This window comes from Streptopelia decaocto (assembly GCF_964273445.1).
Source record: "Streptopelia decaocto genome assembly, chromosome: 3".
In the NCBI taxonomy this organism is placed as follows: domain Eukaryota; kingdom Metazoa; phylum Chordata; class Aves; order Columbiformes; family Columbidae; genus Streptopelia; species Streptopelia decaocto.
The window spans coordinates 120,645,505-120,659,791 of record NC_138656.1 but is presented as its reverse complement, the minus strand read 5'-3'; the positions used below and the strand labels follow the sequence as shown (position 1 = coordinate 120,659,791).

Here is a 14,287-nt window from a genome sequence, read left to right as displayed (position 1 = left end):
AAAGGAGGGGGGGACCAGCCCCAAAGGAGGGGGCGGTCCTGCCTCACCACACATCCCCAGGCAGAGCCCTGTTGTCCCCTGCAGGAGAGGGGACAGGAGGGAGCCACTGCCGAAGGGCCCAAGGAAGTGAGGGGACATGCCCTGGGGGGGATCCCAGCCCCAGCTGTGGCCCCAGCTGCTCCTGTGCCCCATGGCGGCAGGGGCTGCCCCATGGCCATGGGCTGTGGGCCAGGGGTGCTGCCCCAGGGGGGTGCAGGGACATGGGGCTCGACCCGAGCGTGGCTGCCCCGGTCCCGGCCCCGCTCCCCCACCTTGGCCTGACCCATCCCCAGCGCTGTGAGTCTGTGTCTGTTGCCCCCGTGGAGTGTCTGTCTGTCTGTCTGTCTGTCTGTCCGTCTCTTTGTGCAAGGAGCCCGGCGGGCGGTGGCAGAGCCCGTGGCGCCAATAAACTTTTTGGAGAGCAGCAGCAGCGGCGCAGGCAGCCAGGAGGGGCCGGGGAGGGGGGGCGGCCCTGGACCCCCCCGAGCGCCGCAGCCACGGCCGCCCCGCGCAAGCACCACAACCAGCCCTTAGAAAACAAACCACGTTTACTGCACAGCTGAACACAGGCTCAATGTGAGCAACTCCCGAGCTCCCGGCACCCTGCCCAGGACAGGGCTGGCCCCGGCCCCTGCCTGCACCCGCACGGGGCTCAGGGGGCACGGGGGCAAGAGCAAGCACAGCCCCACGGGGGGGCCCACGGGGGCTTCCCCAGCATCGGGCCCCAAGACCCGCAGCTCAACCCAGGGACCCGCACCGGTCCCACCGCCCTCCCTGCAACCAGCTCAGACCAAACAGCGCAAAAGGAACTTTCTGGGCCCAGAGCACGAGTGTCCTGAGCGTTCCAGGTGACGGCTGGGAGCAGCCGTCCCTCCCCCGAGGGGGGGCCCAGAGGGTGAGAAGCACCGAGAGGGGGTGCACGGCCCCCCCGGACAGCACGGCCGGCCCCGAGCTCTTCTCGGGGTGCGCGTGGCGGCAGAGGGACCCGCGGCGCTACTCTGCGGGCAGCGGGGAGCGCGGGGCGGGCCGGGGGCTGCGGGGCTCGGCCCCGTGCAGGGCGCTGAAGCGGGCCCGGCGCTCCAGGAGCAGCTCGCGGCCCACGCCGGAGGACAGTCCCGCCAGGCAGTGCACCCGCACGATGCCCGCCTGCCCCCCCGACACCAGCCAGCCCCGCGAGTCCAGGTTGGGGCTGAAGCGCACCTGTGGGGGACAAGGGGGTGGGAGGGAGGGGGTTGTGGTGCCGGGACCCCGCACCACGGGCAGCCCGGACTGCGGGGACGCGCCGCCCTCACCTTGTGCAGGGACTCCAGCTGCAGGCGGTCGAGGCTGAGCTCCGCCGTCCCCTCCTGCCGGTGCATCCTGCGCACGGGCTCCCGGCTGGGCAGGTTCCTGAAGCTGCGCTGTGGAGCGGCGGCACCGCCATGGCTGCGTGCGCGGGGCAGGAGCGCTGCTCGCACAGCAGCCCTGGCAGCGCCGCCACCATGGCGCCGGCACCACCAGGTGCTGCTCGCCCGGGGGACACGTGTCGCCCGTGGGGTCACCCACAGCAAAGGGCAGCAGAGCCAGGCCCTGGGCAGCGCGGCTGCAGCGTGGCAGAGCCCAACCCGTCCCCTTCTGGCCCCAAGCAGCTCGGACCCTGTCTCGGGACCCCCCTCCTGGGGCCTTGGGCACAGCCTGGTCTGGCACAGGGGGAGTTGAGACCCCCCAGCTCCATCCCACAGCTGTGACCCGCACTGCCCCGTGAGTGGGGCTGCCTGCCCGTGGGGACCCCAGACTGGTGAGGGTCTCCGCAGAGGCCGCGTGGCAGCGCAGCCCATCCCCCGCTCTCAGGGCTGCCAGCCTGAGCTCCACCAGACTGGGGGGCTGCTCCAGCATCTGAGTGGTGTCCCCTGCCTCTGTTGCTCCCACCCTCCCCGCCACAGCCCCACAGTCCCCAGCTGCACTCCCACCACTCTGTGACCATCCCACAGCCCCCACCCCCACCCCAGGGCACCCAGCGCTGCTCCCGCGGTCCTGCCCCCGTTCAGGACCCCCAGTCCCTGCCCTCCTACCAGGTCTGTGTCCCGAAACTTGATGTAGCTCTTGGTGACCATCTCGCTGTAGCGCCTGGTCTTGGGCAGCGCCTGCTCGGCGCCCTCCGGCCCCGCGGGGCTGCAGGGCAGCAGGTCGGCTTTGTAGACGGGCTGTGGGGGAGAAGGGGCTCAGGGCAGGGCGGGGGGTCCCGCTGCTCCCCGCAGAGGGGGCTGGGGGCCCAGGAGCCTGTCCTGCCCCACAGCACGGCGGGGTTGGGGTGGGGGAGAGGGAGGAGGTGCTGCCGTAGGGGCAGGGGACAAACGGGGCACCACGCGTGTCACTGACACGACCTCCCCTTACAAATCTGCGGTCCGAGGAGCGCTTGACGTTGCGGGGGTTGACGGCCAGGTCGGGCAGCACCGCAGCCACCAGCTCGCCGGTGATGTCCCCTGCAGCCACCGTGTTCAGCCAGTCCGAGCCAGAAATGCTCTGCGGGAACGCAGGGTTTAGGGGGCAGGGTCCCCCCGCACCACGAACACCAACCCCGGGCAGGGACGGGCCCAGGGGTGCAGTCACCACCTCACCCGGGTGCCAGGGTCCCCTGTCGGGGGGCAGAGGGTGACCCCAAGGGCCTCACCCCCAGCGAGCTGGGTTTGGAGCAGGCACCAACCCCTCCAGCGCAGCCCCGGGACAGAACCGCGCTGCAGCAGCCTCTTACCCACACGGTCCCCTTGCGAGGGGCCACAAAATATGCCTTGAAGCCCAAGTACCCGGCGTCGATGTAGTGGATCCCGCAGAGCCCGTAGCTGCAGCAGAAGGGATGAGCACAGAGCTCCGTGCTGCTGCCCCAAGACAGCAGGAGCCAGGCGGCAGCCCCCCTCCCCAGAGACCCTGGGTGTTTTGGGGGGGCCCCCTCACTCTAGCACCATGTCACAGCATCACGAGGCAGCTCAGGGCAGCTCCCAGAGGCTGAGAACACACCAAGACCCCAGAACCCGTCTGCCAACTCGTGTCACCGCGGGGCCACCCAGGAGCCCCAGGACAGCGTCCCCCCCGCCACACCGACACGTGCCGTGACCCAGCGTGGGCAGCGCCCGCGGCACAGCCCAACGCTCCTGGGGAGGGACAGACCACAGGGAGCCCCGAGGACACTGGCGACACGTGGGACGAGGCACGAGCAGCCCCAGCAGCAGCCCTGGCCCCGGGCACAGAGCGGGCACCGCGGTGGCCCCGGAACTCACGAGGCACAGCAGTTGTCCTGGGCCACCGTGACGCCGTTGTAGGGCAGCAGCCAGGCCACCTCGGTGCTGAGGAACCGCTTGATGCTGTTGATGGGCTCGTAGAGCCGCCGCAGGTCCCAGAACTTGATCTTGCGGTCGCTCCCTGCCGTGACCAGGACGTTGCTGAGAACCGGGAGAAAAGCAGCGCTGAGACCCCAGCGCAGAGCCGTGCCCTGTCCCTGCCGCAGCGACACGGTGGCCACTGTCCCGCAGCACCGCGCTGCTCCTCAACCCTCCTCACCCCACAAAACCCAACCCAACCCAACCTCTTCGGTGCCTCAGAGGGTCCCGTGCCACCAGCACCGAGTGCCTGGAGCCCACCCCAGCAACGGAGCCTCAGCCCCCAGGCAGCGCCCGCACCTGTCGGCCTTGCACCACTCGATGCTCCGCACCGCGTGGTCGTGGGCCGGGAAGCACCGGAACGGGTAGAGCTTGAGGGAGCCGTCGGGCTGGCGCATGCACTGCAGCAGGGACTTGGTGAGCAGGTTCCAGATGGCCACGGTGCCTGCGGGACAAGACCCGCGGCCGTCAGGAGCCGCCCCGCGGCTGTGCCGGTGCTGCGGGGGATGCCCGGTGCTGCGGGACCCGGGGCAGCGGGACGGGCAGGGGCTGCAGGAGCTGTGAGGCAGCGGCTGAGCCAGGGCCGGGGTTTGGAGCAGGACAGGCTGGCTCGGGTACAGCAGGTCCTGGAGGGAGCTGCAAATCACCCCAAGCCAGACACAAACAAATCAGACAGATGGGGCTCAAGCCAGAGCCACGTCCTGGAGCCGACAGGTACATGAGGTTGCTCATGGGCAGCCCATGATAAGCATTTCTCCTGTCCCAGGAGCGGGCAGAGGCTCCTGTGTGGTGCCTGGCCCTGGCTGCCGCTCACCCTGATGCCTCCCACCTCCTCATCCTCCTTCCCCTTGTTCCCCCAGGAGAGGCTGAAGGAGCACAAAGCTCCGCTCGGGCTCTGCCGCCCGCAGGGTGAGGGTCAATCCCCAGCGGCTCCGCCGTCCCTCTCGCGCAGGACTCACCATCATAAAAACCCGCTGCGAGGTGATGATGGGGCTTGGACGGCATCCAGGAGAGGCTGAAGCACTGCCCGCACTCGGACACGTTCCCGGCCTGGATGGAGCCCACCTGGAGCGTGGCCATGCACTGCACCTGCGGCCGAGCGACACGCATCACCTGCAGCCCACGCTGGAGCCACCGCGTCCCAAGAGCCAGGGACACCCAGGTGTGGGCACGGCTCTGCTCCGCCACCCCAAACAGCCCGGGGCCAGCGGGCTCTGCGGCCTCACGCTGCCCCAGCTGGAGACTCGCTGGGCACCGGCACCGGTGGCACCGCACCGGTGGGGACACTGACCTTGCAGATAACGTGCTTGTGGAAGGGCCCATCTAGAAGAGAGCAGAGAGCAGTCAGGACAGGGGCCAGCTCCCCAGAGGCTCCGTGGCAGGGGCCTGGCTCAGCGCTCCTCGGCCCCATCCTGCCACCCGTCCAACCAGCGTCCCCACCACGAGCAGGGAGCAGGAAACCCGAGAGCTGCTGGCGCCAGAGGCAGCGACACCCCGAAAGGTGCCCGGGGCAGCGATGGGGCAGGGCTGACGTTCTCCCCACCCCAGAGATCTTCCCCCACCACACCCGGCTGCCTCGATGGAAGACGCTTCACTGATCTCGAGGCGACCCGCTGGCACACAAGGCCAGACTGGACCACGGCTGCCCGAGGAGCGAAGGAGCAGCCGTGTGGGATGGATGGATCTGCTGAAGGCGGCCAGGGCAGCGGTGACAGCTGGAGCAGCCCGGGCAGCCACTCCCGGGGGTGACACACTGTGCTGAGACCCCCGCGCCCAGGACGAGGTGCCTGCGGGACCACAGGCACCAGCTTTGTCTGCCGGAGACACCTCTGGGTCCCCGTCCCCTGCGCGGGGCTGTCCTCAGGCACCCGCAGCACGGCAGCCGCGGTGGAGGCGGCGTCACACCGAGACAGCAGCCGTGCATCTTCCCGGCATCTCCACCACAGCCGGGGCTCGGCACGGAGAGCAGCTCCGGCGCTGCCAGGCACAATCCCCCGCTGCGGTACAGGGAGCCCCGGTGACGCCGGCACAGCCGAGCTGGGAGCTCCCGCAGGACCCAGCGCCGCAGCCTGGCACCGATCCTGCAAACCCGCAGCCCAGCGCGGTGGTGAGACACGGTGACGGGATGTGCAGCCACAGCCGGGAGACGCGACGTGACCAGACCCGGCCCGGCTGCAGGAGCCGTGTGGGCTGGGAAGGATCCGCGCCTGCCGCAAGCTGCCCACGTGGGGCCTGCGGCAGCCGGCACGAACCATCCAGAGCCGCGCCGAGAGCGGCACGACGCGGCGACGGGGGTCGGCAGCCGCGCTCGGTGCAGAGAACCCATTTCCATTGTCAGCCGTGGCCGCGTGGGCCGTTGGCCGCGGCTGATTGACCACGGGCAGCACGCACAGGCCATCAATCTCGCCCGGCGCCCAGCAGATGAGACCATTACAAGCGCCATTAGTCCAGGCAGCCGAGCGCGCCGAGCCCCAGGTCCCCACCACGGCAAACAGCTCGAGCTGGGCTGGCAGGAGCAGCTCTGCCGTGAGAAGACGTGCTCCCAGCGGCAAGCAGGGCGGTGGGGAGAGGCTGGAGAACACGCCACGGCAGCAACGCCTCGCGCTGAGACCCGCTGCAGTCACAGCAGCCCTGCCCAGAGTGCCCCCAGCGCAGGGCCCGGCCTCACCAGGGCTGTCCCCAGAGCTGTCCCCAGCCGGGCTGTGGCAGTGTCCCCGGACACTGAGCTCGCCTCCGTGTCAGCAGCGCTTTGACGTCCTTTGACATCAAAACGCAGCCCCGCTCCCCGTGCCGCCGCGTCTCTGCCAGAGGGCAGCAGCGACTGCTCCCAGCTGCACCGGGTGCCTGGGGGCTGCCCCACAGCCGTGCCCATGGCCATGCCCCAGCTCGGCCAGCACAACCGGCTCCCCCCAGCACGGGTAGGGGGCCCTGGCCCCGGGCTCGCCCGCCGCCCCCAGCACAGTGGGAGGGGGCCGGGACGGCCCTGCCCGGCGCCGCGGCTCTTCCTACCTTTTACCTGGGCTCTCTTGGCGCGGTGCAGGGCTCCAGGGTGCGGCAGCGCGTACAGCACCACCTTCCCGTCTGAGAAGGCCACGGCCAGCAGGCCCAGCCGGCTCATCTGTGGGTGCTGCGGGACGACACGGGGGCTCAGTGCGGGGCCACCGTCCCCCGCCAGGGCGGGCCAGGCTGCAGCGAGGACGCGCAGAAACCCCGGGGGAAACCAAGGGCAGCGCCCAGGGCCGGGGGTCCCGCTGCAGCCCACCCACCTGCCTGGCAGCGTCGGGCGGCTCCCAGGCGCCGCTGGGGCAGAACTTCATGTCCCAGACGCAGCCGTGGTCGGTGGCGATGGCGTAGGCCAGCGCGGCTTTGTCGGCAGAGCTGCAGGCATGGGTTGAGCCGTGATGAACGTGGGAGCCCGGCAGCCCCAGTAGACACCAGCAGCCCCAGTAGACACCAGCAGCCCCAGTAGACACCAGAAGCCCCAGTATACACCAGCAGCTCCAGTATACACCACCAGCTCCAGTATACACCAGCAGCCCCAGTATACACCAGCAGCCCCAGTAGACACCAGCAGCTCCAGTAGACACCAGCAGCTCCAGTAGACACCAGCAGCTCCAGTAGACACCAGCAGCTCCAGTAGACACCAGCAACCCCAGTATACACCAGCAGCCCCAGTAGACACCAGCAGCCCCAGTAGACACCAGCAGTCCCAGTATACACCAGCAGCCCCCGTATACACCAGCAGCTCCAGTATACACCAGCAGCTCCAGTATATACCAGAAGCCCCAATATACACCAGCAGCTCCAGTATACACCAGAAACCCCAGTATACACCAGAAGCCCCAGTATACACCAGCAGCCCCAGTATACACCAGCAGCTCCAGTAGACACCAGCAGCTCCAGTAGACACCAGCAGCCCCAGTACACACCAGAAGTCAAGCTGGCCGCCAGCACAGCCTCCACAGGGCTAAGGCCGTGGTTGGTGGCGCTGGCAGAGGATGAACCTGCTTGGCCATGGAGGAAGAAGAGGCAGGACCCTGTCCCATCCCTGGGAGCCCGTCCCCAGCCAGGCCACTCACCCCTGCTCCTGCTGCAGCGCGCCCAGGCCCCAGAGCTGCAGGAGCATGGGGCCGCCGTGCAGCCCGGCCGCGCTGTGCGTCTCCTCCATGCTCCCGTGGCAGTAGATGGCCACGTACTGTGCCGCCGCCGAGCCCTCCGGGGACGGGCACCACTCCATGGCCCACACGGGGCCGCCCACGAAGAACGAGACGTCCAGGCGCTCGGCGTGGGGCTGCAGCGAGTTGAACCTGCGGGGGGTGGGTGAAACAGTGTGGGGCAGGTGGGGGCCCCCAGGCAGGCTGCAGGGTGGCTGCTCAGCCCCCCCCGGCCCTCGGTCCCGCAGCCCTGTGGCCACAGCCTGTCCCAGCACGATGGCCACTGCCCCGCAGTCCCCGCGCACCCACCACTGACCTGTTCACCCGGTACAGGACACCATTGTCTTCAATGCCCTCCCGCTGGATGGAGAAGAGGGGAGACTTCTCCTCTGCTGGCAGGTACGGGGCAGCTTCGCTGGGGGGGCAGCAGGTGAGGGGACACCTCCCCACCCCCCAGAATAGCCCCATGTCCCAGCACCCGCCCCCAGCCCCACACAGCCCAGCTGCCTCCCGCTGCCCACCCTCAGGGCTGATGAAACTCCATGGCCAAATCCAGGAGACCCCTGAAGCCCACGACAAGAAGGGGCCACGCTGGGGCCCAATCCCATCAGAGGGATAGGGGGCTCAGCACCCACCGTGCCCTCTCCCCCCAGCTCACCCCCAGCACGGCCGGGTCCCGCCCCATCCCGCAGCCGCGCGCGGGCAGCGCCGGTGCCCCGTGTCCCCCAGCGCCTCCCCGGGTACCTGTCGGAGAGACACGTCCACTTGTGCGCCAGCGGGATCCAGTCGGGAAACTCCCACTGCGAGTGCTGCTGGTCCCGCCTGCAGCCGTGTCAAACCTCAGCCACGGCCCCGCTCCCTGTCTGCCCGCGCACAGGGAGCCCCCGCACCCCGACACGGCACAGGGAGCCCCCGCACCCCGACATGGCACAGGGAGCCCCCGCACCCCGACATGGCACAGGCAGCCCCCGCACCCTGCCCATGGCACAGGCAGCCCCCGCACCCCGACACGGCACAGGCAGCCCCCACACCCCGACATGGCACAGGCAGCCCCCGCACCCCGACATGGCACAGGCAGCCCCCGCACCCCGACATGGCACAGGCAGCCCCCGCACCCTGCCCATGGCACAGGCAGCCCCTGCACCCCGACACGGCACAGGGAGCCCCTGCACCCCGACATGGCACAGGCAGCCCCCGCACCCCGACATGGCACAGGCAGCCCCTGCACCCCAACACGGCACAGGCAGCCCCTGCACCCCGACACGGCACAGGCAGCCCCCGCACCCCGACATGGCACAGGCAGCCCCCGCACCCTGCCCATGGCACAGGCAGCCCCTGCACCCCGACACGGCACAGGCAGCCCCTGCACCCCGACACGGCACAGGCAGCCCCTGCACCCTCCCCGCTCCGCCACCCCTGGTGCCTCTGCAGGTGACAGGGCACCATCCGCAGCAGCTGCTGGTGGAATGCCGACATTCCCGATGGCAGGGGGACGCTGTGACAGTGATGGCACCCAGGGCACCAGCAGCCACTGCTCCCCACAGCCCAGCCCGGCCCCCGACCCCCACTCACAGGCTGCAGGTGAGGCTGGAGCACTTCTCCACCGGGGCCATGACGGAGTTGTGGAAGCCGTTGGGAGCGAGGCCGCGGCAGAGGGGCTTGGATCTCTGGGCACAAGAGCAGACTGAGAGCAGGATGTGGCGCAAGGGCCGGCTCGGCTGCCTCTGCCTGCCCAGACGTTCCCACGAGCCCCTGGGGACCCTTCTGTCCTAAACGGCACTGACAGGGCCCACCGGCACAGCGCTCTCCCCAGCCACCGCCCTCGCCAAGACCATGTCACACTGGGCAAACGACACAAAGTCCCACTCCGGGGACTTGCACAACATACAGGACAGCACCCAGCATCCGGCCTTCACCTCCCACGGGCTCCAGCAGAGCCCAAGACCCCCGCACCTCTCTCCCAGGAGCACCCATGTCCATCCCCATCCCACCTCTGCCCGCAGTTCAGCCCAGAGAGCTGATGCCTGGCCCGTGGCTGACGGGGGCTGTGCTGTCCCCAAGTCCTGCTTCAGGGCTGTCCTGCCCCGAACAGCCAGGGGTGGGGACACCACACGACAGCTCAGACACTTTGTGTTGTTCCTGCCAGGGAGGAAGCGGCCACAGCAGAGACCCTGCCCTTACCCCTGTGGGTGATGTCTTCCCTCCCTGTCCTCGCAGCACCTCCAGCTCCGGCTCCGACACCTCACTGAGCGGCACATCGCTCCCCTCCTCCTCCTCCGCCTGCAGCAACACCTCCTTTGAAGGCACGAAGTCAGCATCTCCTGCAGGATCATCGCTATCTGTTTCCTCCTTCTCCTTCTTCCTCCGGCCCCGGCGCTTCTTCTGGACACGCTCAAGCTCTGGCGCCGGCTCCTGGGCACCCTCGGTGGGAGCTGGAGGTTGGCACACAGACGACAGCTCCTCCGCCAGCTGCTGCAGGTACAGCAGAGCCCTGGGACACCGAAGGCATCGCCCGGAGGTGAACGGAGGGACCGTGCAGGGACCAGCGCCAGGGCTGGGCCAGCAGTTTGCTGGGCTGCGGCGGAGCCCACCTGGATGCACCGCCAGCCTCCAGCCCCGCCATGGGGTCAGCCAGCGCCCCCGCCCTCCCCAGTGAACACACCCAGCGGCAGAGCAGCTGTGGCCGTGTGGCAGCCAGAATGGAAGAAAACTAGAGATCTTCCCGCGAGTGCCCTCAGCAAAGGGAGCTCCAGGCACCCGCTGCCGGCGCTGCATCTCCCTCTGTGCAGCAGCACGAGGGGCCCAGGGCACTGCAGCCCAACAGCCCTGACCCTGCAAAACGGGGCTCGCGCAGGCCCTCGGAGAGCACCAGCACTGCCCGAGCTGCAGCCAGAGCCCCCAGAGCACAACCCCCCAGCTCTGCCCTTCCAGCAGCACGGGGCTTGCACGGTGTGTCCTGCTCGCCGCTGGATAAGCCTCCTCCTGCCTTTGCCAGCAACCAGGGAAACCTCTTCCCCACCGCAGACAGCCCACTGCGGCCAGACAGCACTACCTGTGAGCCCATTGCGGCCCCTGCGAGCCCATTGTGGCCCCTGTGAGCCCATCGTGGCCCCGTGAGCCCGTGCGCATCCCTTGCGAGCCCATCCCAACCCCTGTGAGCTCATCCGCATCCCCTGCACACCCATCCACGGCCCCTGCTGTCCCCCCACGCCCTCATCCTGGACCCAAACACCTTCTCCCAAAGCAAGAAAAGGTCTTTTTGTGAGGAACCAGTCTGTCCCACCAATGTGAAACCAAGTCCTTCAAGGACACCGAGCCCCCTCAGGCAAGGCTGAGGTTTCCAGGAATCGCTACAAGAGCAGCATCTGCCCATCCGCCCAAACTCCCCTGTGACCCCAGCCCCCCCTGCCCTGCTCACACTTTGGCTGCCCGTCTCTTGGGGCGCCCGCCGGGGGGTGTCTCGGGACCATCCTCTGCCTCGTTGCTCCCCAGGACCTCCTGCAGGCAGAGGGGCTGCGGGGCCGGGCACTCCAGGTCCTGCGACAGCTTCAGCAGCAGCATCTCCGCCTTGGGCTTGCGACCGCGCTTCCCGGGCGCCTTGCGGGGCGGCACGGACCCATTCTCCGATGTCACCGAGGGCTCACCCTGCGCCTCGGTGCCCACAGGGCCTTGGCCATTGGCACCACAAGGATCATTTTGGTCTTTGGGTTTTTGGGTGGTTTTCAGCTGAGATTTGGTACTTTCCCCTCTGTCTTCAGAATGACCCAAACCGTCCGGATCTCTCAGTGGCGACAGCTCCCCTGCCCAAAAGTAAAACCCAGAAATAGCATAAAAACTCTCCAGGGCCCCATAGCACCCGCGAGTCCCCCTGGGGCACGATGTGGTGCCTCTGACGGGATTTGAACCTCCTAACCAATATCTCCCAGGCCCCTTAGCACCTGCTGGTCCCCCGGGACACAATGTGGTGCCACCGGTTCGAATCCTGCTGTCCCCCCGGGGCACGATGTGATGCCCCAGGGGTTCGAATCCCACCGCAGCCCCTGGGACACGATGCGGTGCCTGGGGTTCGAATCCCGCCGCAGCCCCCGGGACACGATGCGGTGCCAGGGCTTGGAATCCCGCCGGTCCCCCTGGGTGCAATGCAGTGCCAGGGTTTCGAATCCTCCCGTCCTCCCGGGACACAATGCGGAGCCAGGGGTTCGAATCCCGCCCTCCCCCGGGGATACGATGCTGTGATAGGAGTTCGAATCCCGCTGTCCCCCCTGAGCACGATAAGGTCCAGGGGTTCGAATCCCGCTGTCCCCCCTCGGCACGATAAGATACCAGGGTTCGAATCCCGCTGTCCCACCTCGGCACGATAAGGTACCAGGGTTCGAATCCCGCCTGCGGCACCGCATCGTGCCCGGTGAGCGATCCCCTCCCGCAGTGGTCCCGGTCCCCGCCCGCCCCTCGGTACGTACGGAACGCTCGGGATTCCCCGTCCCGCACCGGGCTGCGGCTCCGGCTGCGGCCCCTGGGCACCGAGCCCCGTCCCGCGCGGCCCCGGCGGCTCCGTTCCCGGCAGCGCGGCCCGCGGGAGGAGCTGGACGCCATCCGGGTGGCTCCAGCCGGGCTCCCGGTGCCGCCGCCTCCCCGCTGCGGGGCCGCGCCGCAAGGAGCGAGGCGGATACGGAAGCGGCGGCGCGGGGAGATGACGAAGCGCCGGTAACGTTCTGGTTTCCATGCTCTACCGCCCCCTAGCGGGCCGTGAGCGCGCGCGGCTCCGCGTCCCGTAGGGGGCGGGATTCGGAGGGACGGAACCGCCCCGGCAAAACCGGGCACGTCCGCGCGTGGACGTGAGAGGTGTGGGCAGGACAGTGCGGGTGAACCCCCGAGGGAGGGACCCCCAGAGCGCGGGACACGCGGTGGGGGGTGAGAAGAGACGAACCGGGACTTGGGTCGGGACAACCCGGTATCGGTCCAGGCTGGGGATGCAGGGATGGGGAGCAGCCCCACGAGAAGGACTTGGGGTGCTGGGCTCAGAGACTGGACATGACCCGGCCATGTGCGCTGGCAGCCCAGAAACACCCGTGTCCTGGGCTGCGTCCCCAGCCCCGGGAGCAGCAGGTTTGGGGGGATCCTGCCCCTCTGCTCCTGTTGTGACAGGACAAGGGGTGATGGTTTTAAACTAAGGGAGGGAGATTCAGGCCGGACATGATGCAGAAATTGTTTGTGCTGAGGGTGGTGAGAGCCTGGCCCAGGTTGGCCAGAGAGGTGGTGGCTGAACCATCCCTGGAGACATCCCAGGCCAGGCTGGACGGGGCTCTGAGCAGCCTGAGCTGGTGCAGATGTCCCTGCTCATGGCAGGGGGACTGGGGGAGCTTTAACGGTCCCTTCAACCCAAACCATCCTGTGAGTTGCTGATTTTGAGGTACAAGGAGCAGGTTGGGGATGTTCCCAGCCAACATCCCCAAGTGCTCAGCAGCCCCTGCTGCCTTTCACCCCAGTCCCAAGCAGCAGCTTTGCCAGGTTTCACTTTCATACTCTGCTACAGACAATGGTGTGATTTCCAGGAGGGCTGGATCTCTCTGTGCTGCCTCGATAAACAGGAAAACACAGCCCATCCTGGGGAGTGGGGACTATAAAGAGAGAGTTTGGGGGGCTGGGATCAGCCTGGGAGCTGCCGAGCACCCAAGGGAGACGGTAGGACCTCGGGGATGAGCTCTGGGAGGGGGAGCCGGGGATCAACACAGAGCAGGGATCTCATTTGTCTTCTGCTCTGTATTTCACATGTTTTCCTGTCGATGGAGAGATGCCAGGGAAGGAAAAAAGGGGGTTTTGGGCAGGAGGCGGGTGGTCTGTGCTGTGAGTGTGTCTGGAGGAAGCAGCCTTTGCTCGCCAGCCCGTTTGCGGAGCTGTGGGCACCAGTGTGTGCCGGGGCTGAGCTGGGAGGGTGTGCTGGCCTGAAGCCCAGCCGTGCCGGGGGCCGGGAGCCGTGCACGCTCCTGCACCCTGATGCCATTTGCTTCCCCGCTCTGGAGACAGGGACGGGGCTGGGCTGTGTGCGAGCGAGACTCAGGGCCAAGGGCAGGTGGGACGGCAGCCCGTGGCCTGGGGAGCTGAACGGATAATTGGGGGAACATCATGGGTAAAAAGCTCTTCTGTGGGGAGCTCTCTGTCAGCGTTCCGGGGTGCAGAAGCAATGGGTGCTGGGGAGCCGTCCTGGGGCTGGCAGCGTGGGCAGCTTGGGTGGTGTCTCTGTCTGCTGTGCCGCTGGTTAGAGAGCGTGGCAGCGCTGGGGTAACGAGCAGCATGGTGCTGAGGGGGAGGAAGGGGGGATGCTGGTGGCTGCGGCGTTTCCCTTCCCAAGCAGCCGTCCCGCGCGCTGGGGCTCTGCTTCCCAGGGAGCGGCTGGACGCCTGCCCGACCATGGGCAGTGGGGAGCAAACACCCTCCTTGGCTTTGCGAGCGAGCGCAGCCTCTGCCGCTTCCTCAGCTCTCCTTGTTGTGACCAGGAGTCGTTCTTGCTTTTGCTTTTCCACTTCTCTCCCCTGTCCCACTGGCAGGAGTGCATGAGCTGCTTGTGGGACCTTAGTCACTGGTGGGGACCAACCCACCATGGGGTTTCTGACCCTCTCTTTGGGGGGCTGAAGCTTCCCCCACAGCAGCAGATGCAGGATGTGGCCAGTGGTGGGATGGGGCACGTGCTGCCATATTGTCAGTGCTGTTCCCCCAGACGTTTCCTGGGCAACCTGAGCCTGA

At 68.1% G+C, this 14,287-nt stretch overlaps 1 protein-coding gene across 1 annotated transcript; it reads right to left on the bottom strand.

Annotated features, from left to right (window-relative positions):
* Nucleotides 1-569: 569 nt before the first annotated feature.
* Nucleotides 570-12,217, bottom strand: GTF3C2 (general transcription factor IIIC subunit 2). Its single transcript, XM_082049379.1, has 18 exons — nt 12,007-12,217; nt 10,965-11,346; nt 9,728-10,037; nt 9,119-9,213; nt 8,291-8,368; nt 7,863-7,961; nt 7,472-7,699; nt 6,659-6,770; nt 6,402-6,519; nt 4,684-4,715; nt 4,352-4,481; nt 3,693-3,837; nt 3,294-3,455; nt 2,771-2,858; nt 2,413-2,541; nt 2,091-2,222; nt 1,332-1,439; nt 570-1,239 (listed from the first exon to the last, which is right to left on the bottom strand). Exons 1-18 carry the CDS (start codon nt 12,137-12,139, stop codon nt 1,033-1,035), a joined length of 2,688 nt encoding a protein of 895 aa, XP_081905505.1. The 5' UTR covers nt 12,140-12,217; the 3' UTR covers nt 570-1,032.
* Nucleotides 12,218-14,287: the final 2,070 nt, after the last annotated feature.

What these genes read in the sequence shown, in the direction of transcription:
- GTF3C2 (XM_082049379.1), bottom strand. Translation starts at nt 12,139, where the DNA reads ATGGCGTCCAGCTCCTCCCGCGGGCCGCGCTGCCGGGAACGGAGCCGC. An exon ending in GCGCTGCAGCAGGAGCAGGG is followed by an intron (nt 6,771 to 7,471) that starts GTGAGTGGCCTG and finishes CCATGCCTGCAG; the next exon opens with CTCTGCCGACAAAGCCGCGC. An exon ending in CTCGCAAGGGGACCGTGTGG is followed by an intron (nt 2,542 to 2,770) that starts GTAAGAGGCTGC and finishes GCGTTCCCGCAG; the next exon opens with AGCATTTCTGGCTCGGACTG.